The 27,265-nt window shown below is 40.9% G+C and overlaps 3 protein-coding genes and 2 long non-coding RNA genes across 11 annotated transcripts; 3 read left to right on the forward strand and 2 right to left on the reverse strand.

Annotated features, from left to right (window-relative positions):
* Window positions 1–1,355: 1,355 nt before the first annotated feature.
* On the reverse strand, window positions 1,356–10,401 carry mfap3l (microfibril associated protein 3 like). 3 transcript variants are annotated; one of them, XM_028564804.1, is made up of 3 exons: window positions 10,254–10,401; window positions 8,071–8,476; window positions 1,356–3,501 (listed from the first exon to the last, which is right to left on the reverse strand). In XM_028564804.1, the coding sequence occupies exons 2-3, from the start codon at window positions 8,390–8,392 to the stop codon at window positions 2,552–2,554; spliced, it is 1,272 nt and encodes a 423-aa protein (XP_028420605.1). In that variant the 5' UTR covers window positions 8,393–8,476; window positions 10,254–10,401; the 3' UTR covers window positions 1,356–2,551. The 3 variants fall into 3 exon arrangements, with proteins under 3 accessions (XP_028420605.1, XP_028420606.1, XP_028420607.1); XM_028564805.1 differs by lacking the exon at window positions 10,254–10,401 and adding an exon at window positions 9,547–9,688; XM_028564806.1 differs by lacking the exon at window positions 10,254–10,401 and adding an exon at window positions 9,374–9,536.
* On the forward strand, window positions 9,739–16,336 carry LOC114546139 (uncharacterized). The gene is made up of 4 exons (XR_003690984.1): window positions 9,739–10,438; window positions 10,557–10,683; window positions 10,970–11,092; window positions 16,261–16,336. It is a non-coding gene; the product is annotated as an uncharacterized LOC114546139 (long non-coding RNA).
* Window positions 13,808–23,199, reverse strand: aadat (aminoadipate aminotransferase). Of its 4 annotated transcripts, none has more exons than XM_028564801.1 (15): window positions 22,835–23,199; window positions 22,474–22,587; window positions 22,016–22,087; window positions 21,290–21,458; window positions 20,293–20,425; window positions 19,080–19,154; window positions 18,440–18,649; window positions 18,159–18,224; window positions 17,389–17,471; window positions 16,490–16,586; window positions 15,911–15,972; window positions 15,688–15,752; window positions 14,871–14,983; window positions 14,007–14,108; window positions 13,808–13,866 (listed from the first exon to the last, which is right to left on the reverse strand). In XM_028564801.1, exons 3-15 carry the CDS (start codon window positions 22,080–22,082, stop codon window positions 13,825–13,827), a joined length of 1,284 nt encoding a protein of 427 aa, XP_028420602.1. In that variant the 5' UTR covers window positions 22,083–22,087; window positions 22,474–22,587; window positions 22,835–23,199; the 3' UTR covers window positions 13,808–13,824. The 4 variants fall into 4 exon arrangements, with proteins under 4 accessions (XP_028420602.1, XP_028420603.1, XP_028420604.1 ...); XM_028564802.1 differs by lacking the exon at window positions 22,835–23,199 and adding an exon at window positions 22,810–22,826; XM_028564803.1 differs by having other exon boundaries at window positions 14,871–14,977; window positions 22,474–22,840.
* Window positions 18,429–21,646, forward strand: LOC114546140 (uncharacterized). Its single transcript, XR_003690985.1, has 2 exons — window positions 18,429–18,676; window positions 21,241–21,646. It is a non-coding gene; the product is annotated as an uncharacterized LOC114546140 (long non-coding RNA).
* On the forward strand, window positions 22,597–27,255 carry ino80b (INO80 complex subunit B). 2 transcript variants are annotated; one of them, XM_028564808.1, is made up of 6 exons: window positions 22,597–22,729; window positions 23,208–23,325; window positions 23,882–24,062; window positions 24,174–24,331; window positions 26,146–26,318; window positions 26,430–27,255. In XM_028564808.1, exons 2-6 carry the CDS (start codon window positions 23,286–23,288, stop codon window positions 26,883–26,885), a joined length of 1,008 nt encoding a protein of 335 aa, XP_028420609.1. In that variant the 5' UTR covers window positions 22,597–22,729; window positions 23,208–23,285; the 3' UTR covers window positions 26,886–27,255. The 2 variants fall into 2 exon arrangements, with proteins under 2 accessions (XP_028420609.1, XP_028420608.1); XM_028564807.1 differs by lacking the exon at window positions 22,597–22,729 and adding an exon at window positions 22,787–23,060.
* The last annotated feature ends 10 nt before the right edge of the window (window positions 27,256–27,265 follow it).

A 27,265-nucleotide genomic window follows, 5' to 3' on the forward strand; every position in this document is an offset into this window, starting at 1 on the left:
GGAGTACATCTTTAATGGTGACCTCATCCTGCACAAGTAGGGGGCAACAAACTTGCACTCTATCAAATCAAAAGCCTTTATCTTCCTAACTGGTCATTGGTTTACAGTTTAAAATCCTGTTTTAAAGGAAATTCTTCACATTAAGTAAGAGCAGTCGTTGACCATAAGCTTTACTGCAGGGCTTCTGTGTCATAAGGTGTTTCTATATTGTTCACATTCTGTATTCATAAACACAGTACATCACAATATCTGGTTTTGTTCTTGTTCTCAGTCTTTGCATCACCATTAGCGTTAACAGTGGCTTTACTGTTGGCACCCAGGGGTGGGAGAGGTTTGGGACAGAGTCCGGGGAAAGTGATAGGAGCCTCACACTTCCCAAACACAGACTAGCCTTTGTTAAAAAGTCCACATAGTTTTCAGAGATTAAAAGTAGCTCAGAGACATGACAGTGGCTGAGAGTTGGACTGCTTCATGTCCTCTCCTCGTTTCCTGTTACAGAACATCAATCATTCATGGCTCGGTCTGAACCTGAGACTTTAATTTTTTTGTTCACCTGCTGGCTCCACTTTCAGTAAGCCTCCACTGCTTCTGCTTTGTGAGAAAAACAAATAGGATTGCCTCACCTTATTCCATATAGAATTCACACATTCAAAATATTTGTTGGTATAGTTAAAGGTTTTGGAAAGAATCTTTGTTAATCTTATGGCATTACTTTCAACAACAGGGTGTATGTGGTATAGTGGACATTTTCAGTGTACACTTTGTATCACAGAAATTGTAGTGCCAGGTTTACCTAGACTCTTAAAGCAGACATTTTCCCTGCATGTCCAAAGTCTGAGTGTAACGTTACGTTTTTAAGGACACTTAACTCCGGTAATTCAGTCCATTTGACTCTTTTTCAAGCAAACTGCTTCGCTCTTCGAGACAGACGGCTGAAGGTTTCCAGTTCTGTCAGCAGATCCATTTCCTCCTCCTCACCTTTGTCACATCAAAAGACACAAGCTTGTAACCATGGCTCCATGCCCGATGACAAAAGTGAACATGGGTGAGCTAAGTGAGCTGTAGGCTACAACTTGTCTTTTGTTATTTGTTTATATTTTGGCAAATTGGCACCATTAAAAGTATATTAGCTATGAGTATTTTAGTTTGCAGTGTACTCATGGATGTACAGACAGCTATCACTGAATTACTTTGATACTTAAGAAAACTTAAAAACGTGATGATTCTCAAGCAAATTTTGCAGTTCTGAGTAGTGTCTTTTTTTCTGATTTAACAGACATTTGTGAACAAAGGTTTACAAAGTTATTTGTGTGTGGGACTGAGGGATGTAAACAAAAACACAACTGACCAAACTGTGCAATCAATGTTTTTTTTGTTGTTTTTTTATATACAGCACTTCTATTTTATTCCACTACCAAAAAAAAAAGCCATCTCAAGAGCACCAGCAAAAGCCGAAGAGCATCCAGTTCATCTCCGCCACAGACTGGACTGTTAGCCGAGCAAAAGAAGAAAGAAAAGAGTTTTTTTAGTCCCATTGTCCAATCTCACATGCAGCAGAAATGCAACTGTACTGTAAAGCCTCTGCAGAAGCAAGACATTGCTAAGAACAGGTCAGAAAGGAGATAAAAAGCCTAAAACAGCACATGGTGGAGGAAAAGAAGCTACTCTTCTCTACTGAGGAGATCATTTTTATAGAATAAAAACTAAAAAATGTTTTTTTACGGCTTAAACTAGCTGATTAACAAAATCACACCACAATGGGTAATAATAATACTCTAATAATATAATAATACTAAAATATTTCAAAAGAAACAGACAAACACTATACCCAGAGGTGTGCGACCCAATCAGGTAATTACTATACACACATTTTAAGGATTTAACTGGCTTACTTGTTTTGTAGAAATACAGTAGGCTGTACAATCATGAAATGTTGACCAAACTTTTTTTTTTTTGTCGTCAGTCCAGCATGCATCTCTAGGTGAGCAGGACGTTGTACAATAACGGATCAGCTGTAACAGTAGCTGGATGTGAATTCTTGAGTGGATGAAGGAAGCTTAGCTTTCATGGTTTGAAAAACGGCACGAAGAGCAGCTTGAGGCAGATTTCTGGAGTTAGTCCTGAAAACCCTAGCACTAAACTAAAAAAAAAAAAAAAAAAAAAAAGAAATCATTCTCCCCTCCCCCACCCCCGTGAGTACCCTATTTCTTTAAATAATAGTCTGAGCTATAAAAATCTCAACACAGGAAATGTCACTTTACAATCACTGCTTATTACATTAATAACATTATTGATTACCCCTGCTGTGTACAATCAAGCATGAAAGTCTAGAGTGACTCTCATGATTTCCTCATGAGACCCTCGCGATTTATTGTCAGCAGAACAGTCTACAGAGGTTTCGAGAGATTGTCCCTCCAGAAAACATAAATTAAAAATGTGATTGTTTCACTCCAAAATGGGAAATTAAAAATGTCATGTTGACCTCTTCTTGTTTTCAAGTGAAAATGCATAGCAGGATCGTTTATTGTTCCTCCGGGGTCTGCCTGTCTCGTCACACGTGGCTCTCGTAAAACACCTGGCAGGGAGGGGCATCGTTTGCGTCTGTCGCTTCGGGCGCAGCCTGCTCGGTGTCCTGCTTGGCTTCGGCCTCGGCCTCGGCCTCAGGCTGCTCCTCGGGGTCGAGGGGAGCGGGTGGTGGGGAGGAGGAGGGGGGAGGCGAGGAGGGCGCGGCCTCCGGCTGAGGTGGCTCGTCGATGCTGCAGTAACCCTCGATGGCGAGCTGCGGGTGGACCGACACCTGGATGGCGATGTGCTGCGGCTGCTCGTGAACTGAGGAGTTCTCGGAGTCGGCGGCGGGGGAGTCGCTGCGCTCCCTCTCCTGCCCTCGCTGCCTCTCCCGCTCCCTCTCCTGCAAGATGGAGAAGATGTCTCTCGGCCCGATGGCCCTGCTCACTGTGTCGCGGCATCCCTCGGGCGCTTGTCTGACAAAGGTGTGCCTCATCTCCTCCACGCCCACCACCTCCAGGATCTCTTCCATGAAGGTGCGGCAATTCATGATGAGCGGCGGCAGCGGGATGCTGCGAGCCAGCTCCTCGATGTACCGCGCAAACTCCATGGTCTTGAACTGCGTCACCTTGGCCAGCTCCAGCGTCTTGGCCGAGGTGATGATGGGAATTCGCTTGGCTATCTCGAAGGCCTTCTGCAGCTTTTCGGCGCCCTCGGTGCGGAAGAATTCGTTGATGGCTTTCTCGGTCTTCTTCAGGTGGCTGCTCATCATGCAGAGGCGTGTGATGTTCAGGGCCATAATGATGGTGAAGGTGACCAGACACACCACCATGTAGTACACGCCCATGTCACCGTTGGAGAGGATCACTCGCAGCGTCACTGTGCAGTTGGAACTGCCGTGCACGTTGGACGCCATGCAGGTGTACTTTCCACGGTCTGCAAACTCAATGCTGGTGATGTTTAGGACACCAGTGTCCAGCAGCCACCACTTATCACCTGCAGAAAGAGACGGAGAAAGGTCAAAAAACAACCGGATAAAAATCAATAAAGGAAAACTATGGTTCATAAAAACTTTTCAGTTTCAGACTGATCTCATGAACTGGCACCAATTCGTATGCCATTTTGGCGTGTTATCAAGACGCATAATCGCTTTTTAGCGTGTTAATCAACGCTTGGCGTTTGACGTTTGGCCTCCATTTGACCTACATTAACGTGTGAATTATCGCCGTAGCGAGTCGTATGAAAGGACGGAAGTCCGAAGAGGGGGCTTGGTTGGGGTGGTGGATGCAATCATTATCATAACTGATAGCCAATGCTATAACAAATCAAACCTGAGTTGTAATAAGCCTTTAACTACAGGTTTGAACCAGCTACTCTTTGACAAATTCTCAAAGCAGTACAAATACTACAGCCAATCCATTACTTGTGGTACCATGTGGTAAAAATGGACTTTGCTTACCTGCTTTTAAAAACACTCAACCTCGCTACATAACCCACTAAATATGTGGTTGGCCTACTAACTCACTCTGAGGTCAAAGTTTAAACCCTGAAAATCCTCCTAATGCATCTGTTCCTCCTCCTCCTCCTCCCTGTGTGATATAACAGCAAACTCTCCTCTGCAGTGTTAATGCAGCTGATGTTTGCTGCTTTCTAAGAGGAACTTGCTTACTTAGATGTGCTTACGTTGCACTGTTCTAACTCTTTTTTTTTTTTTTTTTAATGGAGTCTGACAGCTCAACAGAACACACTGTTTTGGCACAAATATTTATAAATAAATGAAAAAAAATCAAGTGCCGTTAAACCTAGCAGTCCTTCAAAACAGCAGCGTGCACTGTGATCTCATGTATGAGCCTCCATCCGTGCTCATCTCAGCCTTGGGCTCTAAAATGTAAAGCCACTTTATGTTCCGTATGTGCCACATTAGTGCATGATGTGCATTTATCAGACTGTGAGTTTAGACGGGAGAGAAGCAGTGACCTTCATATTCCTGCCATGCCTTCAATATTTAAACAGGTGGCGCGGCTGCTCTGTGTGAGGTTTGAGTAATCAAAACAGCAAAGTTCTATTTACATGTTGGAGTGGTTGAGTGAAACAAGTGTTACAACCTGAATGAAAGGGTCAGTTCTCTAAAATTATGAAAAAATTAAAAAATGTCAGTGTCGCAATTTTATCAAATGTTAAAGCGCACTACAACTTTCAAACAGAGGCCGTTGCAAAGTGAGTTAACATCTGTCTATTAGCAACCAGAACCTTTTGGAAAATGTTTAATACAATGTAAAATGGACACAGGGAGAAGCTGGAACAACTTGCAGCACACCTGTGGTAAGTCAGCCTTTGATGCTGTCTATTAGAGCGTCTGGATCAAATCTGTGCTTTACAGTCAAATGAATATAATATCTTCAAATGTACCAATCCAAGCATGAGTACACGTACTAGTTTATATCTGTGTGTGGCGCCTGGCTGTAGTATGTTTGGTGAAAATCCATTAATTGCTTTGGTTATCAGTTCTTATCAAGGTAACGAGGTACTGTAGTTATCTTAACTGATAAACTGATCGACCTATATGGTGATGTGACAGCCTTTGTGCGGTTCAAAGGAATAGATGGACATTTTGAAAAATGCACTTATTTGCTTTCTGGTGGGGAGTTATATAAGTAGATTGATGCCACTCTCATGCCTGTCTGTTAAATGTAAAGCTGAGGGAGCAAGAGGGCAGCAGATGGTAGGGCTGGACCATTAATCCAAAATGTATCAACATCGAAATTCTGAAGCAGTTATCGATGTATTTTTCCCATGACGATAATTTCGATAATTTATTCCTGTTGATAGGTCTACTTTCTCGTTAAAAACATTTCACCGCGTATAGCAAGCATAATGGAGGATAACTCAAACACAGAGTCCGAGTCGAGTGAGCAACTTGTGCCCAAAAAACCTGCAGTGTTCGTCTGGAAACATTTTGGCTTCAGAAAAGATGATTTAGAACAACGTGATTAATTATCGTTCATTTATCGTTACCGAGGTCAAATCATTTGACTCAAATCATTTGACTCAAATGTGCAATTAATCGTGATTTTGATTTTAGGTCATATCGTGCAGCCCTAGCAGATGGTTAGCTTAGCTTAGCACAAAGACTGGAAACAGGGAAACGGCCTGCTGGCACTTCCTGATGGTTCCAACTGTTCAGAGCCAAGAAATAGTCAAAACAGAGACAAAACCCCAGTAAAACTGCAAATAGTTGTTATTACACTTTGGTTTATGTATGGAATAAACAAACAAGATATTATGTGTTAATTAGTGAACTTTAGAGGGGCTGGTATGTTACCTTAAAACCAGTCTAGCGGTTTCTTCTTGTTTTCAGTCTTTATGCTAAGCTAACAGGGCTGTTGACTGTTATTCTCATCTCATTATTATGGTTGAAAACCGCTCTTAAAAAAACCGTATACTGTAAGGTTTGTGCTTTGTCCTGAACTGGCCCTTAAGTACAACTCTCATAGAAGCTTTTATCCACAAGCAGCAACATTTTAGTGAATTAAAATTAAACTGCAACTCCTCCTCAACTCCCTGCTGTCTCTACTGTGTGGGAGTAAAGATGGACAGATATCACAAAAGGTTTCTATAAATCTGGAGTCTGGAAGACAGCATGAAAACAATTCTGCTGCCTTCTTCTCCACTGCTAGCACGATCAATTTCCCACACTGGTATCCTCTGGAGGAGAGGTCAGGAAATGTAGCCTGGCCGACAACAGAGTCCCGCCCATCCGCCTATTCATGCGAGAGCAAGATTTCTAATTTTACCTCCACCGCCAGATCATGTGATGCGATTGATGTGCTGCCCAATACTACAAGCAAGTTTGGAAGGGAAATAAAAGAAGCAGCCTGAGTAATAGACGGACATCTGCAGAAGAAACAAGCAAGGTGGTAAAACTGCTCCGTTAGTAACCCATATTTATTACTGAGTAAAGTACTGCCTGCTGTGGTGACAGACAACCCCTCCCTAATTATATTCCTGTGTGCAGCCCAGGGGGAGAAGCTCTGTAATGGTACAGACGCTGCTCTGGGTTTGTGGGTCATAATAACAATGCCGCCTCTCGTCTCCCATGGCAGGTTTCAACAGGCTAGCTCTGGAGAAGCATCAAAAGGACTCCTCACTTTGCATTCCTTCTCTTAGGTGAATCACAATATTCAAACAAGAGCGGTGGAGGCTCGGCTTGAATGGAAATCAATAGTGAAAACTTTCTGAATTATTTCCTGAACCTAATTGGCGAACACCTCCAATCACAGCAAGAAAATAATCACTGCTGCCGGACAAAAATGTGCAATAATTGAGCTAAATTCCCCTTAGGAACTTAAGGCCTGACTTCTGAACATGAGGACTAAAGATTCAGAAAGAAACGTCTATCAGTCATATCAGACTGGAACCAGGACTAAAGTACAGTACAGTACAGTACACAAGGTCTTCAGTTCCTGTCTTGTCTTTTCACTCTTCCCTTTTTTTCTTGTTAAACAGTGTTAACCGCCATTATCATCCGAATGTCCTTGAATATACAAAATAATTATATCTTTATTTTCTTGTAACTGTAATGCCGTCACACATCAAGTATCCAGATGGAAACTCTGAATTTATAAGCTCTAACGGCTGCATTCATAACCCAGCACAGTGGCCTTAAAGAAACTCAACCAGAAGGTGAGCTCATTTCCTGTTCTTTGACTGGAGCTCTAACATTTTTAACACTTCTCCTTGGCCCTTAAAGTGACAGGTGAGGTGATACCTAAACATTTGCTCTGATTGGTGTTCTGTGTACCTGAGAGGAAACACACCAGTGGTGCATGATGTGCACTGAAACACCTATTGCAACCATTGTTTTCAATGTAAGACACTGGCTGTGGATTTCTGTTCATCAAAGCGTCAGGTTACGCTACCGTCCTATTTCCCAGTGGGAAGCAGCAATGTTTTCCACATTTATGGGAATATCCTTGGTACATTATCTGTGTACTACAGTAGGTATACCAGTAGTACCAATGACATCCAACTCTAAATCAATTATCTGTTGATAGGGGTGGGTGATATGTAATGTGATATAGAAACTGCTTTATGGCAATATTAGACTTTAATTTTTAAATGATTTTTGCATCAATCTGATGACGTTTCTTTATTTGCCAGTCCTTTAATTCACTGGATTAGTCAAAAACAGATTATTTTATTCATTAACAGTTTCTAAATCGATTTTCTAGAAAATGTACAGTATTACAATGACTATACCCAAGTAACATAGAGACGATTTACAAAATAAAAGATCTATGTGGCGTACCACATCTGTGACACCATTTCCAGGGGGAAACCCTGTAGCGTGCATTTTGGCGTGTACTGACAACTAACCAACTTGCTACAATTTATAAATGCACCTAAATGTCTAATTGTTAACTCTCAAAGCCTTATTCATAATAAATAATAAACCTGACACTATTCTGTATTCACTTCTAATGCAATTATAATTAAGTGACAGGCAGTGCTGGTGACGAAGAGAACAGGAAGCCAGGTTTAAAGTAACAGTACAGTCTGTCTCACCATTCATCTCCGTGTCCAGAAGGTCTCCATGGGAGTTGAACCACTGAACACTGGGGAACGGCTCTCCGGTGACATTGCAATCAATCAGCACGCTTTTCCCCTCACGGGCAATTATCTGGCCCACTTTTGTGAACACAACTGGGACAAATCCGCTGTCTGTCACATTGCCGGGTTCCGTATGGTTTCCATCCATGTCCAGAGATAAGGCCCCAGTGGTGTGAGAGACGATAAGGAACGCCAGGACCAGAAAAACATATCCACTGGCCCAGTGCATTTTCTGGAGCTGTCGGTGTGTCACCCACAGGGAAGGAGACTCTGTCATTCCTCCTGGGTCTCCATCCAGCAGGCTGGCTATCTCTTGATAGTAGAAGGCAATTTGGTATTCAGTTCTGTGACTTAAAACTCACTAGAATAGAAAGAAAGTGATTGACGTGTTAATCAGAGATGGTGCAGGATAAAACCTACTGTGTCTGTTCAGGACTTGACACTCAGCAGCTGGAACAAACTGATAAGGAAGCTGTTTTATAACCAGTCCTAAAATGACTACAGGATTGCACTTTAATGGTTATGATTATTTTCATTATTATTAATCATTTAGCCTACAATTGAAAAATGCCCCTCACAATTTCCCTGAGGCCAAAGTGAAATCTTCAAATTGCTTGTTTTGTTCAACTGACGTTCCAAAATCCAAATATATTACATTTACAATTATATAAACCCGAGAGAAGCATCTAAGCCCTCACATTTGAGAAGCTAGAACCAGCTTGAAAAATGACCTATACTATTGACTGTCAAAATAGTTGTCGATTTATTGTCATTTGATTCCAAGATTATTTTATAGATGATTGCTGATTTCGTTAATTATTAAACAGAAATACCCCAAATCTGCTGGTTGCAACTTCACAAATGCCTCAAGTTCCTTGCTGTTTTCAGTTTTGTATTATTAAAAAAAAACGATGAACATTTCCTTTAAGTCTTGCAGCACTAACACGTTCTCACTCATGAAAAACATCTTATATTTGAAGCAAAATAAGCAAGTCTTAGCACACACAAAAATTTGGCAAATAGCCTGTACCATTTTACTAACATACTGGTCATGTTCATTCAGTTAGCTTTAATGACAAAATATTAGCATTTAGTCAGGGGTTTCATCAAGGCAAACCTAACGTTAGCTAATACTGTACGTGTCACAGTTAAAAGCAGTTGCATCATATTAGAAATAAATATATATGTATCAATACCTTGCAATAACACTAAAACAGATAATTGGTAACGTTATTATCTGTGTTAAAACAACACTTACTTGCTTGATTAATGTGAAAACAAAGCCACTACAACATAACGGAGCGGTGTGTGGGCTCCGTCTATTTGCTATTCCAATTCCTTGCCAGTGCCACACATACAGTCCCCAAAGATGGCATCGGACAGAGCGCGTTTGCAGGTTGCAAAACGCGAGGCGCACTGCGCTGCTTTTACCTTGTTGAATACGTCCCGTCCCGATCAGACCAGTCGGGTCTTTTGTGATTCTTGCTAGGCAACTGTCGAATCCCCTGTACCCAGCCAACCGTTATTTTGCTTTGAAGTTAAATGGCGTCATCTCTGAAGTTTTTCAACTCGAGGCGGCCGGTTCAGAACGCTCCGGCAAAAAAAACGCGAGGCGCTCAGCAACGCAAAAGCAGCGAGCAAGACGCTTCGCTCTCATTGAAAACAACGACGAGCATGCGGATAATACGCGCTCCGTCCGATCGTGAATGTAATAGTTAATTGTATATTAATCATATGTGCGACTGATTTCAAGATTTCGTCGCCTTAAACGGTGCCGTTTAAGGCACAAAACAAGGGCGTGGGACATGGCTATGTGCTGGACGGTTGGTTTACATCACGAGACCCTTCCAGAGCTGTGCCACTGCAATCAGCAAACAAGCGGCTGTGAGGTAGCTTTCATATTTACAAAACGAAAGATAATTTAACGCGTTACAGTTAACAATAAATATTACCGCAGAGAATAGTCTGAATCATCGGTAGAGAGCGTATGGATGTAGCTAAGCCGAGAAATGCAGTATAACGTCTCCGCAACGCAAGCCCAAACGGCAACCTCAGCGTCGACGTCAGCAGCTTAAACGTTGACTAAACCAAATGTAATGTTATGTTTCCCAGTTGATTAATACCACTTTCATACTCACATATTGGTCCGTCGACGTGTAGCTAGTGGTAAACACCAGAGTCGATGATATGTCCTTAGCTATTTCACCGCATCTCCATCATCCTCCGTCGTCCGCTACGTCACGAGCAACTGTGACGTTAGCGGTGCTTCAGGAGGATAGACTGGGTGACAACATCGCTCAGTTGCTTGGTATTGCCAGAGCAGGTGGGGCAATAACGTCAATAAGACATTGATTTAGAATACTTAAACAATAATGAAATAGTTCAATTCTGAACAGGTAGTTAACATGTAATAAATTACTTTTGCTATTTTGTTGTCACAGGCTTGCCTTCCACTGCTATTTCCTTGCCCATGTTTAAAGATGCAGTAATTGACTTGACACTCAGAGGCAGCAGAACAAGCTGGAAACACGATGTTGACACATGATACACAATAATGCTTCTGTAACTGTAAGTCAAATACAATCTCTTTTTAGTTCTTAAAGTCTGCCATAAATGCTCCATAAGGCTGAAAACAAGGGAGTTGGGTGATAATTTCCTGTAGGTATTCCCCTACAAGCAACCCCTTTCACATAGTCATCTGATCCACTGACAATTGATTAGCGCAGCTTTAAAATCACAAAATCTCAACCCAACGCCTATGGGAGATTTTGGGCCTAAATATTAAACGGCTACACCAAAGATTGAGGCTTACTTAAGCACTTCATGTTGTTTTGTCCTTATATTTGTCCCCCAGCTGTATTCCTGTTGTATGTTTGAGCAGCCTGACCTTGACGCTTCCTTGAGGAGACAGCAGCAGTGTCTGGGAAGCTTCCCGTTTGCCATCGACCACTACAAATCTACTTGAACCCACATAAAGGTAAAGTGCAAGTACATTTAATTTTGTGGTACAGTTAGTAGACCTTTCTGTGCACGTCTGTTTTAAGACATGGCATACAATGACTATGGTGAAAACCCATTTCCTTCAGCATTTATGATCAATTAAAGCTAAAAGGTTGGACAATGAAAAGACGTTTGAGCCTGAGGCAAAATTAGTGTTGTGGAAGGCAGATAAAAAAAAAAATAGTATTAGGAGCATAAAAAAAACAGGAAGAAAGGGCAAACTTCTCATTGAAACAAAATATTTCCTGGAAGAAATAAAGGCTGGACAGAGGCACCTCTAAATAAAGACCAAGTCAGGGTTATCTGGGCTGTTTGTTTGTGTGCCAGAATTGATAATTGTCTGACCTTGAAGCCACAAAGTCTGAAATCAACACTCTGTGCCAAGGCCTCAGCAAACAGTCAATAACTAAGTCAATAATGCTTCATCAATGTATAGAAATATGGATATTTAAAGGAGTGTGTGTGTGTGGGGGGTTGTGTTTATCATACATGAGATAACTTTGCATTACCTGGTGAATATTACTCTTTTTCTGCACTAAATTTCATCACATTTAGAAGGAAATTTGGTACTTTTACTCCAGTGTCAAACAACCGTAATATTTTTTTTATGTTGCAGTTTTACATGCAAGTATAAGATAAGCTCATAAAAGTAAATACAGATACGCAAGTAGTTAGAGTAGACTATATATGTATATATATATATATGACCGCATAATCACTTTTTAGCACACTTTCTTTTCTGTTTTTGTACATTTTAGTGCGAATATTTGACTTTTACTAAGGTCAGGAGTCAGGGTGCTTAGTTTTAACGAAGTATATTCACACACGGTGAAATTGTGGTTTTTACGAGATAATTTCAATACCTTTCTTCACAGTAAATAAGCGTTGCAAAATCCGGACTTTTAAGCCGACCCTCTGACCTCATTATCCTTTACAGATTAATGTTTTAGCTTTACACAAACACCTCCAAGAGCTCGGTCACCCTGCTCCCAAAGTGCTACATATTAACACAACAGGGAGAAAGTCTGTACAAAGGAAAAGAAAACAGTTTCCAACACACAAACCCTATTGTTGTCGGCAGGTACTGTTACGTGATCGCTGAACATGCAGGTTTTTCTTTAGGTCATCAGTAAACAAAGAGGGTCAAACCCCAGCACCCTGTTGCATCAGCTGATTGTTTACTTCAATCATAAGTCAGACTGTAAAATTTACAGTAAATGTTAGGTTGACTTGACACAGTTTTTAACTTATGTGGCAAAATCCTACTACATACAAACACCAATATGTTTCTTTTATCTTCTGTGACCAATAATAAACAGCCAAATTATAGCCTAAATTAATTTATAATAAATAATAAACTAGATTAGATGTTTTGGTTTAGATGTGATATAACCCGTTTGTTTTCATAACTTATGCACCTGCATTAAATGATAGCTTTGATTTTATAAAAACATTTCCAGATAAGTCACCACTTGTTACACAGTTAGTTTTAAGCAGAGGCAAAGACACCTTCAAAGGTGAACAAAGAAGTGGCCGGGTCCGCTCAGTGGGTAGAGCAGGCACATGTGTACTGAGAGGTTTATGCCTCGACGCAGAGTTCAAGAGTTCAAATCCGACCTGTGATGATTTCCTGCATGTCTTCCCCCTCTCTCTCCCCTTTCTTAAAGGCGGAAAAGCCCAAAAGAATAATCTTTGGGCAAAAAAGAAGTGGAAACGGTGTTAAATGCACTTGCAGTTTTAAGAACAACTTTATTGTAAAAGGACGTGTGGCTTTCGTCTGTGCAATCCTTGCGTCGGTCTGATAATACAGTTGTTCTGGATACTACAAGTGTTACTAGAATTTTTACCCTTTTTAGAGGAAAAAAAACATCCCAACTAAAAGATGAATTTGTCCAATCAAGTGCAGGAAGAGTTCATGTTTAGGAGGATTTTTGTACCACCTTTTTGAAATTAGACATTTCCAAAACAAACCTCTAGAGCCTTGCTAGATTGCTATAAAGCAACATTTCATAGCTGGCTGTGCTTTGCTAAACTTGAGAGAAATGAGAGAAAAAGATGCTGATTTAAACATCATCACACTTTAACAGAAATGTTGCTGTGCAATCTATATGCATTTGTTGTAAGGTCTCCTAGAGCCACAATAACCCGGACATACTATTCATTCAACTAATACACTAACCAATGATATCAAGTGGTGTAACTGTTGTATCCACAGGGTAAAAGTTATGTGCTCTCTCTATTACTAATGGGGTGGGAAATCTATTTTTGTAACTGTATTTACAGTGTTGAGGTTTTAGCGGAGCAGCAGTCACAAACATACAGACACAAAATACAGAATGATAAAAAAGTAATTTTATTTTTTTGTACATTAAAAACTAAAAGACATCTTCACTGTGTAGTGTAATAACGGAGTAACAAATTATGAACTCATTAAAATATAGGTTAAAAAAAAAAATCTCTATATCAATATCTGCTATATAAAGGAGAACATTTTTTTTCCTATTAAAGTTTCTTGTTAAAGAAACGTGGCCCAAACACCACGTATTTTATTTCTTTTTTATTCATTGCTCCAATTGGCTTTCGATGGTCAGCACCAAGTACATGCATTCTGTGTGTCTTCTTTTGTCAGGGGAGGTTACACAATACAATACAAAATATATTTAAGCTTAGCAATATTTTAATTTTTTTTTTTACAAATTAGGGATTTGATCACAAAGCCTCTTTGATGAGAGAGGAGAGTCTTCTGAAAGCCTGTCAAAATAATTGTAAGAGATTAGTCATTATTTTGTGTGTGTGTGTGTGTGTGTGTGTGTGTGTGTGTGTGTGTGTGTGTGTGTGTGTGTGTGTGTGTGTGTGTGTGTGTGTGTGTGTGTGTGTGTGTGTGTGTGCACCTCATCAATCTGCTCTGGTGTGGAGAGAGAAAAGGCTGCTCTGACGTAGGGACAGGGGTCACTACTGTTGATCATGAAGACGCCTCCGGGAACCAGCAGTACCTTTTAGCACACATACAAAGAGACATGACTCATGTTACTTAATATTTACATTGCTTTTGTCTTGTTTTCCAGTTTCTACACAGCTGATCTTTTTATGCATCCAAGGTCAGAGTTAGAGAATAAAACACTGATTAATCCTCTTTGTGAGAACACAACTAACCTTTTTTTTTATTCCTTTAAAATCGGTCAGAAATATTGCAACTTAAAAATCTCTGACTGCCTGTTGCAAATCCACTGCATAACACAAGAGGCCTGAGGGCAATTATTACAGCTTTGAACCATGGGAAAGAAAAAGCACTGACAAAGATTCAAATCTGAAGTGTTGTTTTTTTTCTCCTGTGAAGAAGACAGAGACTTGGGAGTCTTTACTATCTGCTGTCTGGATGCACTGTACGCACCTTTGAAAAGCCCGATTGTACCCACTCTTGTTTATCCACGGCTTACCAGCCAAATTTAGAAACGTTCTGTGTGTGTGGGAGGGAAAGCACTCAGTTGCTAAACCCACTCACATTGCTCACAATGGACGCTTTACATGCACCATCCTACTCTCTATTCAGAAACAGAACCCCTGGTGCAAAACATCTGCTCACCAACTGACAGAAAAAAGCACCAAAATGCATTCTAGGTGCCTGCTTTTGGCATAATAGAGTAGCCTACAGTAGATATGAGTTAATTGGGTTTCGTTCCCTAATTAAATCACAAAAACAGATTAATATGTGAAGGCTTAAACAGAAATACAATAGGAACAAGTTGTGCGCTGACCTCTTTCTCCAAGGCTTTCTTCATAATGAGCTGTTGGGTATCGGCTATGCCCTTTAGCTTAATCCACAGGAACATGCCTGCAGATGGGGTGTGCCACTCTGCTACATCTACATCTACACACACACACACACACACACACACACACACACACACACACACACACACACACACACACACACACACACACACACACACACACACACACACACACACACACACACACACACACACACACACACACACACACACACACACACACACACACACACACACACACCATGTAGTTCCTCAAATAGTCACCAGGCGGTGGCTCCAAGAAAACTCTGGTTTATACTGGTGTGACTCAGAATACTTTTTTGCAAAAAATGTTTGTCCATTTTTTTTACAACAGGGAATGACCACTAATGTCACGTCTTAGAGAAAAGGTAAAACAAATACGAACAAAACAGACAATACAAAAACTAAATAAGACAGGTACCCAAATAGTTTTTTCCCTCTCCGCCTTTAAGGCGCTAAGTCAGACCATACAGCAATATAATAATGCAGAGGGTCTGTATTACTGTAATGTAAATTACTTAAGAAAATCTGATTTTCTTTTAGCAACAGTAAATACTGCAGCCGGCCACTTTTTGTATTCCTGATCGGACAGTCCAGACAGGACCCATATTATCCACAAATGTCAGCTCTGTCTTGATACAGAATTTGATTTGTATCTATTTTTTATTTCAGTAAGAGAATATTAAAAGGTGCATTATGTTTACATTAAGTGTGTCACACCAAAATGCAACTTTTGGTATTTCAACTTTTTTTCACAAACCTTTAAGCCACTTGTCTGCAGAGGTGATCATGGCGTCACGCTGTTTCCTGTAAAACTCAATAACCCTGTGAGAGGAAAGAAATCTTTGTCATGCATCAATGCAAGTGTGGCTGACTCCATTGAATGGCACTGTTGGTTAGAAATGGATCTTTTTTCTTAACCGGTCAAATCAGTCCTGCAGAGCAAATGTGGCTGTACAGCAGCATTGTGGGAAGTAACATACCCCTCTATGTGTTGGATGAAACCCTCTTGGCCCCAACTGTGCAACAACTGAGACACCATGAGCTGAAAGGAGGCAGGATGCATGTTATATCATGTAATGACTGGCACAGATTCAAAATATTTTACCCTGCAGCAGATAATCTGCCTTCAGATCTGCAGTTGGAGCATGACACACCTTTTTCTTTTGCCTTTTAAATGTTTGTTTTGTTCTTGTTTCCAATTTTAAATATTTCTGAGTTTTAGTACAGATTAGATGAAAAAGCAGGTGGTGAGGATTGAATCGGAGGAGGGTGACAGCAGTTTTTTTACAGATCCTAATTAATCCCTCTTTTTCCTTATTAAAATCTGCAGCTGCTGCTGATCCAGACGCACCGCAACATCTTGTTTGGCTTCAGCTGTAGGGAGACAACACACAGCCTTCTCGCTGGTGAGTTTGTGCAAATCTGGCTTGCTGAAGAGTTGGAACAGAAGCTGGCAGTATGTACAAGTCTGTGGTGTCAGAATCTGTTTGCAGCTAAACCAGTAATGGCAACATGTTGATGAGCAGGGTGTGGCGGTGTAAAATGAAGGTTTCAGTCACCTGCGTGAAGGTACTAGTGTGCATTGTGGAGGCCTGGATGTGCAGCACCACCCTATCCACCAGCGGTTTGGGACCGGTTACAAAACCTATCCTCAGCCTAAAACACACAGAAAGAAATAAACATGCTGGTGAAGTTCTGCATAATTTGGCTCTGAAAATATAGTGACGTTTGCCTGGTCTTTCAAAGAAAAACATTCATTTTAAAATTAAATAAACAAGTGTAAAGTACAGGTTGAATGAACAAATTCAAATTCTGATGTAGCTATCCTGACTGAAATTAAAGAAAATCTGTCTTAATAAAAATAAGGCAGGTCATTGACAGTCAGCACACAATGTCCTAATCTGTGGGGGTTTAAATATCTTGTCTCACGACTAAGCCTCAGAACTAGTCAAAGCTGCTATGATTATGTCAAACATCAGATTTTTATGACTTGGATTTGGGAAAATGTGAGTAGGATCTTATAGTTTAAGGTGATTATGATGTAAATGTAAAAGGAAGTATCTATAATATGTTAATAGGGTTTTTACAGTCAGTTTGTACTTTTTTAAAGTTTTCATAATGTGCTCAATATAAGCTAAAAAAAACAATATGCTTTCCTACAAACAAACCATCCGATGTGACCAGTGACGATATGTTTACATATCTGATCCGGACTCGTTAAGGAAAAAGCACAAACACTGTGCTGTAGCAGAGTCAATATAATCTTAAATGGCAACAGCAGAGCCTCAGATGCACTGGGTTTACACACACACACACACACACACACACACACACACACACACACACACACACACACACACACACACACACACACACACACACACACACACACACACACACACACACACACACACACACACACACACACACACACACAAACACAAACACAAACACTCACCCTGAAGACAGGATCTTGGAGAAGGAGTCTGTCCTGATGATCCTCCCGTCAACATCCATGGAGAGAAACGTGGGAGCCCACGGCTGCCAAATAGATGAGACATCCAGGAGCATGAATTCTTATGCCATCAATTGGATTGTTAAAGTGATGGTTCGGAGTAATTTCACCCTAGAGTCCTTTGCACCATGACCTCGAACCAAACACCCCCCCAGAAGCTTTTTTCAGCTGGGTCTAGCATTGGGAGAGTTAGCGTAGCAGCATTATCAGCTGAATAGCTTAGCGCAGGGGCTAATGGACTGCAGGTAGCAGCAGCAGCAACAGAGAGCAGAAGAGAGCAGGCAAGTGTTCATAAACTTCTGGTGTACTCACAAACTTTCCAATCCATCGTTTTACGAGTACATAACCTATTTGTACTAGTGTAGAAGTTTGGTATCATTTCGGGCATTATTAGTGGGGTCATTTACGAGATACAAACGTGGGTCCATTAGCCCCTGTGCTAAGCTATTCAGCTGATAACGCTGCTACGCTAACTCTCCCAATGCTAGACCCAGCTGAAAAAAGCTTCTGGGGGGGTGTTTGGCTCGAGGTCATGGTGCAAAGGACTCTAGGGTGAAATTACTCCGAACCATCACTAATTCATGGTTATCCAAAAAAAAAGATCAGATCATAGAGTAACAACAAATGAGACAAATGAACTATTTCACATTTTTAAATGACAGAAAAGTAACTTTGTTTGACGAACAGATGAGGGGAGTCAACTCTTTTTGTACCTTGTCAAACTGCAGGAAGAAGTATGGGTCGTCCTCAATGATGAGCATGTCGTACTGCCTGGCCAGCTATTAAAAAAAGACCGGAGGACGTTAGAAAAGGACTGTGAATCTGCAGGGAAATCAGCTTCACTACAAGCTCTAATTAGCAGTCAGTGGTTCACGGACTGCTCTGCATAAATCAGACAGAGGAGTGATTCATAAATCATCTGCAGTGTGTGCATGCAATCATATTTACGACTATATGAGTCTTTGTTTTGTGACTTTGCAGAGGGGACACAAACCTCATACACTTCCTGCTTCCTCTGAGCCGTCATGGAGGCACCGGTGGGGTTTCCTCCGTTGGGGATGGTGTAGAGGATTTTGGGGGCAGTGCTGCTGGGCTTATTAACCTCTGAGGGGTCCCACCGAGACAAAACCTCCTTCAGGGCTGCGGGTATCATGCCGTGCTGATCGCTGGGGACGTTGATTAAGTTGCAACCAAGCGGCTGGAGCTACAGAGGAAAAAAGAAGTTTGGAAGGTCACGAAGCTTAAGTTACTGCATGTTTGTGTTGTTACAAATTAGAGCTGCAAAGATTAGTCGTCAAGTATTAAAGTAATTGCCAACTATTTTGATAGTCAATTAATCGGTTTGAGTAATCTTATGAAAAAAAAAAAATAAAACATTCTCTGATTCCAGCTTATTAAATGTGAATATGTTTTTAGTTTCTTTACTCCTCCATGGCAGTAAACTGAATATCTTTGAGTTGTGGACAAAGACATTTGAGAACGTCATCTAGGGCTTTGGAAAACACGGATTCACATTTTTCACAATTCTTTGACATTTTATAGACTTTTTAACAACTAATCGTTTAATCGAGAAAATAATCAGATTAATCGACTATGAAAATAATCGTTGAAGACCTATTATAGAGTTCTCTCACCACTGCCAGTGTGCCTGAATACGTGGGTGCATCCAGCAGAATGTTGTCTCCAGGGTTGACCAGCATCTCAAACACCTGAAACCCCAAAACATTTAAAACATGTCATCACTCGCAGTTTTGCCTCTAAACATTTCCCTACTTACCCCAAGCCGCCAAATAAAGATGCAGCATAATGATCTGTTAAATCTGAATCCATGGAACACAGGTCTGATCTCTAAGATGTATAATATAATACATAATATTGATTCTCCAACACACACTAGAATACATGAAGCCTGGGAAAGAGACCTGGAAATTGTAATCCTGGATGATGTCTGGGCTAAATGCATCTCCAGCATACACACCTCTATATGTGTAAGGCATGGACTAATACAATTCAAGGTATTTCTCAGAGTACACTACTCCAATGACAGGCTAGCTTAAATATACCCATCTGTTCACCCTATCTGTCCTAGATGCGGAAACTCTAATGACACTATCGCCTTTATGAGACCCTGTGTTTTTACATCTGGCCCTCAAACAGCTGGCTACACAAACGGCATGAGTGACGGTGAATAGAAGCGTTGCAGCTGGAGTATTCTCACTTTGCCAGACCTTCCTTCACAACGCTGCGGAGGGTGTGGCTAGTCCACACAGCATTCCGGGATGCAAAATTACGAATCCCACTATGGCTATATACTATATACTGTCTATGCTATGGCCACGCCAAGACCCGCCCTACGAAGCAGCTCGATTGGTTGGGGTTAGGCATTTCACCTCGAGTGGTTAAGGTTAGGGTTAGGGGATTGGTCAGGGGATAGGACCTGTACATGTAAGCATGGACGCCTGGCCAATAGTAGTGTGTGAACGCTATTGAAGGGCGGGTCTTGGCGTGGCCATAGTGGGATTTGTAATATCGCTTCCGGGATGGGAGAAAAACATGCTCTGGTTTATTGGCACTTCTTTAAACCAATCAAAATTGTCATGGGCAGCGCTAAGTGCTGCACGGAGCCCCGGTGCTACTAGCTGTCTGGATTTACCCTGCAGAGATCTGAGGAGCAGTTAACCATAGTCCTCAGAAATCCACCGGAGTTTACAATTCCAACACAAAGGAAGGTTAGGTAACGAAAATCTGATTGAAAAAAAAGGACATACGGCGAAATATCCAGCAGCAACGGGGCAATCGCGGAAATGGAAGTTCGTGGATATAGACTACAGCTGGAGGTGTCAGTACCTTACAGAGCCCCTCCTGGCTCCCCGTGGTCACACACATGTCCATCTGGCCGTTCTCAGGGGCGTAACCGGCGGTCGGTGGGTCATGGAGGTCCTTCTGCAGGTTCTTCATCCATGTCAGCAGCTCGGGTATTCTACGTAGGAATAGAAATTAGATTTACTACACAACCAACTTCACACTGTAATAATCTGCTGTTTTTTTTATATATAAATAGTACAGTATGTTTCTGTTTTGTCAGTCCAACCAATATTACATTAATGAAAGCTTTTCTAAGTGCTGTTGCTGGGTAGGTTTTTGAGAAAAATGTTGTGTTTGGAATAAGCATAGAAAGTAATTTAGACAAAGGAAGGCTTTCACCTACAAAACTGTAATCCAACATGAAACTCCAGAAACAAGATATTACTGCCCACACTGTTTTTAACTGGTGATATGGATGGTTTGTTTGTAGGAAAGCATATTGTTTTCTTTAGCTTATATTGAGCACATTATGAAAACTTTAAAAAAGTACAAACTGACTGTAAAAACCCTATTAACATATTATAGATACTTCCTTTTACATTTACATCATAAGCACCTTAAACTATAAGATCCTACTCACATTTTTCCAAATCCAAGTCATAAAAATCTGATGTTTGACATAATCATAGCAGCTTTGACTAGTTCTGAGGCTTAGTCGTGAGACAAGATATTTAAACCCCCACAGATTAGGACATTGTGTGCTGACTGTCAATGACCTGCCTTATTTTTATTAAGACAGATTTTCTTTAATTTCAGTCAGGATAGCTACATCAGAATTTGAATTTGTTCATTCAACCTGTACTTTACACTTGTTTATTTAATTTTAAAATGAATGTTTTTCTTTGAAAGACCAGGCAAACGTCACTATATTTTCAGAGCCAAATTATGCAGAACTTCACCAGCATGTTTATTTCTTTCTGTGTGTTTTAGGCTGAGGATAGGATTCTACAAAACAAGGACTCCTGTGTTAATCTCTCACCCATTAGAGGCAGAGTACTGCAGAGCCCTCTTCATTGCTACATCATCAAAAGTGAGCGTCTGTCCGTTCTTCAACTTAATGGATGCTGACTGGAAGGGGAAGGTGTTGGGGTTGGGTGCTCCTCCCGCCAAAGAGATCAGGGACGGAGGTGACCGCTGCTGCAGCTCAGCTTTATACCGGTGGAGAAATAGATGAGATGGATAGATAGGCATTTGGGCTAAAATAAGGCGACATTTGTTGTTTGAGGCATTTATATGTCCCCATTTTACATACATAACAGCTGTTGTTGTTTTAGCATTTCAGTGACTGTGTCTCGGTGTATGGCCAGGTTAATTAATAAAGTGAATGGAAAAAGTGTTACTTTTATTCTATTGAGAACGTGATTAACCCTTGTGTTGATGTTGACAACACAAGGGTTAAATGTAAAAGTTGGCCACACATAAGTGTCTAAGAGGCTTTTTTTTTTTTTTTTTTTAAATGAAGTTTGTGCCTAGGCATCATACTGTGTGTCAACTGGTTTATGATAAATCAATTGACATCTGTTAGACAATGTGCATCACTTAAGCCTTTCATCAACATGGTAATGGTCTAAACTGTATGCTGCTGCACGCAGACAAGGAGGAATGGGGCTCAGCTGCTTAATTTTGCCTGGGGTCACTAGTAGGTTTATCTGGCCATGCAAAAAAAAAAGTTCACTAGATATCACACATACCGGTATATACTTACTAAGCATCCTGATAGGGGAGGGCTTTCTAGCCGCGCTGACGGCTGTCAGAAACCGAGCGTAATTCATGATTCCTGCGAAATTATGAAATCAGATATATTTACCCTCACATACCGATACATACGTTGGATGTATTTGTTTATTCAGCTTACACCTGTTGCAGAATGCCTGAGCGAGGCATCTGTGTTAAATAAGCTTATTTTCTGTTTAATATAAAACGCTGTAACTTATTAAATCAAACCATGTGACCAAAGACAACTTGACATACATTTTTTTCCCAATTTCAACATGCTTGCAGGCAGATTGAATGACTGTTTCACAACGGGAATTACTACTTTAAATGAATCACTACAATGAGCAGGTGAACATAAGTATACTGAATACATCTAATGGTAGTTGTGGTTTTAACCATAGACTGTAATAGGTTTTAATTCGACCACGTTCGGGCTGTGTAACTGACCTTGCGTAGTTCGGCTTGACCGCCCCGGGTGCTTCTGGATAATGTATTTCTTGTTACACCAAGATTTACAGTGGTCAACCTGCTGCGTCCGTTTCGTGAACTACATTACCCAAGCTGTAAAGCAAACGCACAATTATAGCTACCGGAGTTTCGGCTAGCTAACGTCAATTTTGCTGTACCAAAAATCCTCGAGTCTAAACCGTCTCTGGCTGTACAATTCAAGACAACAGAATTGTTTACATTCAGTAATTGCATTGTGAGTGTGCTCTATCTTGACTATTCATCATTATCATTACTATTATTATATTTGTTTTTGTCCACTAGAAGGCAACAAACCAATAATCCAAGGGATCAGAATTACCGGAAATGACGAGGCAGTTGAACTTCCGTGTTGTTAGCGTAGCCTTTATTAGCGCATATTTAGTTTAGCTTGCTCTTGTGACTTATGACTGTATTACGTTAGCTTAGTACAGTCAAAGTTGCTTCAGGCTTACAGTCTGTGTCACATCATTTTCTTTTAAACTGGTAACTCGAATCTATTTTTGCAATGGAGGTTTTTTTCAGACGTTGAATGCTTGCTAGCAAATGTGAGTGATCTCCCAGCTAAATAATGCAGTTGACTTAACGTCACAGTTAAGGTTAAAACTAACGGCCTCGTCCAAACAAACCTTATATGATTTTCTAAATAAATAGAAAGGAAATATGCTGTATGGCTTATCACGTGTGCGTCTCAGTTTTCCAGATAAGTGAGATTTCTGCTGCCATGTAGAGGCTGTCCTGTCTTTGGTGTTTACATCCCTGTCGTCGTTTCAATGGGGAAAAGGAAAGACATGATTCACCCCCGGTTTCTCTGTAAGTATATGATTATTAGCATTTAATTTATCATTTTGGTACGCAGAGTTATGCTTTTCTTATGCTAGTTTTGTGGTGCTGCAGAGACATCCCGGCCTACAAATCGTACCCCACAGACTAAAGAAAAAATCTTTGTTTGGTACAGATCCTCACAAAAAAATCACACTTCCATTTAAAAAAAAATATATTTTTCAATGAGAATAATGATACAAATGATCATTCCCTCCAATATCGTGAATCATATCGCAATCGCAATATCAGTCAACATAATCGCAATTAGATATTTTCCTAATAGTGCTGCCCTATTTAGAGGGTAGGCTAAATAACAGAAACAGCTTCACATAATGCAATGCAGTTCCACAATACCACAAACTACACCCTTCATTTTGTTGTGAGCAGTCTACCAAATATCAACAGTAAAATGTTCTTGGACGGCTAATTGTTTCTGCTTCATGTAAATCTTCTTGGCCGACATGGCAAGGAAATGGCAACCATCATTTCTTAGTTCATACATGTTTATAGTATTTATTTGTTGCTTTTCTCTCGTCTTCTGCAGGTGAAGGCGGCTCAAGTCTGCACAGCGTTCACAAGCGGAAACACAAAAAACACAAGAAGCACAAGAGGAAGCACCACAGCTTCGCCGAGGCCCCAGAGCCCGAGCCTGTGGTGGTTCCTCGGCCTCCTCCGCAGCTCAGACTCAAGATCAAACTGGGAGGACAGACGCTGGGGACCAAGAGGTGAGGCAGGATGTCAAAGGTGGTCAGTTTGTTGGTGAACCATAATGTCAGTAGTACTCAGTTTCATAGAAACCCAATCACTCAGCGAGTTTCTGTCTCTGTCTGTAACAGCGTTCCCACCTTCACCGTGCATCCCGGTGTGGCTTGTCCTCCCTCCCCCTTGATGATTATTAATAATGTTGATGATGATGACGATGATGAGGACGATGATGAGGAGGACGACGACGATGAGCCCTCTGTGCCTTTGGAACAGTATCGGGCCTGGCTGGGTAAGTTACAAGATACTAGAGCTGGGCAATATATCGATATTGTGATATGAGACTAGATATCGTCTTAGATTTTGGATATCATAATATTGTAATATGGCATAAGTGTTGTCTTTTCCTGGTTTTAAAGGCTGCATTACAGTAAAGTGATGTCATTTTCTGAACTTACCAGACTGTTGTAACTGTTCTGTTATTTGCCTTTACCCACTTAGTCATTAAATCCACATTACTGATGATTATTTATCAAAAATCTCATTGTGTAAATATTTTGTGAAAGCACCAATAGTCAACACTACAATATCGTTGCGGTATCGATATCGAGGAATTTGGTCAAAAATATCGTGATATTTGATTTTCTCCATATCGCCCAGCCCTACAAGATACTACATACTGGATCTTGATGAAAAGTTATTAGAGTAGATCACCTGTGGTTTATGTATCTGAATATTGTGATAGAGGTTACATGTTGCCTTTTCCTAGTCTTAAAGGCTTCATTACAGGTAAATGAAGCAAGTTTCTGAATGTAGTTTGAGCTGACTGAAATGAACAACCAATGCCTTTACCCACTTATTACCAATGTTTCCCTTGAGACCATATCATCGTACCCCTAGTTAAGAATTGTTTATTTTTCTGACATTTCTCTTTTTGTGAAATACTGGACACTCTTTATCTCTTTCGGCCTTTAAAAAAGCCTGTAAATACAACACTCTCTTTACTGCTCATAACTCATGTCCACACACTGAGGTCAGGGGTCACAAGTAAACTTTATTTCATTTAAAGTGGTCACAAGGCAAAAAGGTTGAATGGAAACCATTGGATCCCTTAAACAGTAGGAAAATACAAGCAATTAACTATACTACAAATAGTATTAACTGTATCACATTGATGCAAACATTTAAAGTTAACTTAAATTGAAAAAACACTGGTACTGTACTTTAACATATGTTACCTCTATTATGGATGTAGAAATTTACCTTAATGTTTTCAGACAACATCCACTGAATGCTAAAAAAAAAAGCTTAAATGGTTGTGATTTTTATAATTTTCCTTCTTTCAAATCAATAACTTTTGCACTGTCAGGAGTAGGGTTGGTTACCGAAACGCGGTGCCAATAGGACACCGGTTTCCACGTAAACGGTAGTAACGAGAGCGAATAAGAATGTAAATTCCGGTGCCTGACTGATTTTTTTTCAGAAGCATCGCTGCACAGGACACTACGTTACCGTTAGCTAGTAGCTGGATTAAACACAATGGTTAAAATGCTGACCGTTTATGTTAAGCGGTGTAAAGTGTGACTGTATTTCCCTGTAGAGGATTCCAACTCCGGGACTTAACAGTCCGCAGCTGCCGGAAAAACAACACAGACGGTGCGTTCACTTGAAACTCGCCAGCCTTGTGGTGCATTCAAAGTTATTGTAAAATACCCTTTTCCCATCTGGTTGTTTTTTTCATTCACCAGTAATTTAATGGTGAAATAAGTTATTGTTATTACTTTATTAATCAGTCATTTAATTTTAACCATATGGCCTTAGCAATAAATGTCGCCAACTGTCGTTTTGTGCTCCTTTTCTTTATATTTTATATTATATACATTATGCATATATTATATATATTTTAGTCAGGCACTGGCAACGTTTTAAAAGTGTCGTTTTAGCACCGGTATCGGAAAAAACCCAAACAACACCCAACCCTATTCAGGAGCACAGTGAATGCAAGTTAAAGTCTGTTAATTAGGGTTTTGCACCATGGTCAAAACAATTATCTGGCCTTGGTTTGACAATAAATGCATCATGTTTATTTTGTTTGTTGTGTATCAGATGAAGACAGCAACCTGGCCACGTCCCCTATGCCAGACATAGACTCAGACTCCATGCTGGGCGTGCCTGTGGACGAGGAGGAGAGGTGGTTGGACGCTCTGGAGAAGGGAGAGCTGGACGACAACGGAGAGCTGAAGAAGGAGGTTGATGAGTCTCTGCTCACCGCCAGACAGGTGAGCAAGAGCAGAAACGTGCCCTTCAGTCCTGTATTGATCAAGCAAATGCTTAAAGCAGCTATAAACATGCATCCCTGAGTGTGATTTTATTCCTGTGTTTGTGTTCAGAAAGCCCTGCTACACAAGCAGCAGAGCCAGCCTCTCCTGGAGCTCCCCATGGGTTACAAGGAGAAAGAGATGACCGCAGAGATGATGCAGAAGCGGGAGGAACGAGCCCGAAAGAGACGCCTGCAGGCCGCAAAGAAGGCAGAAGAGAACAAGAACCAGACAATAGAGAGACTGACAAAAACCAGCAAGGCCAAGATCAAAAGCATGAGAGAGAGGAAGTCCAAGCAAAATCAGTGTCCTATGGTCCGGTACAGGGACTGCGCCCAGGGCATGGCCATCTCTTTCCCCACCGGGGTCCCCGCTCCGGCCCCAACAACGCCCTGTCCTCCACCAGCAGCCCCGGTGAACTGCGGGGCCAGCGGCTGCACCAACCTCAAGAAGTACTCCTGCTCAAAGACCGGCGTTCCTCTCTGCAGCCTCGAGTGTTACAAGAGGAACTTGCTGCTTGAACTTTAAGGGACGAATATATCCTCAACGGATGTGGTTCTGTTACTACGTTGGGATGTGATGAAGGTGCGTACAGTCCACGTGGTTATAAACATTTCCTGACATTTACGTTAACACAGATACTCGTGACTCCACAGATGTGGTAGGTATAATTTGAACTTTAAACATAGATCTGGTCAGGGCTAAGAATGTGGATTTACACTTGTTTGTAGCTGTGTCATATTGATAATAATGGTTTTCCCTGCAGTGATTGCTGGTTACACAATTCAATTATGTACATGATGAAATGTTAGGATCTAAAAATCTGTGTACCAAATATAATACAATATTTATGATTTCCATTTGTTGAATACTACATAAAATGAATATTTTTGTATAAGTTTGGAGAA

The sequence above is a fragment of the Perca flavescens genome, chromosome 19, assembly GCF_004354835.1.
Source record: "Perca flavescens isolate YP-PL-M2 chromosome 19, PFLA_1.0, whole genome shotgun sequence".
NCBI classification, from domain to species: domain Eukaryota; kingdom Metazoa; phylum Chordata; class Actinopteri; order Perciformes; family Percidae; genus Perca; species Perca flavescens.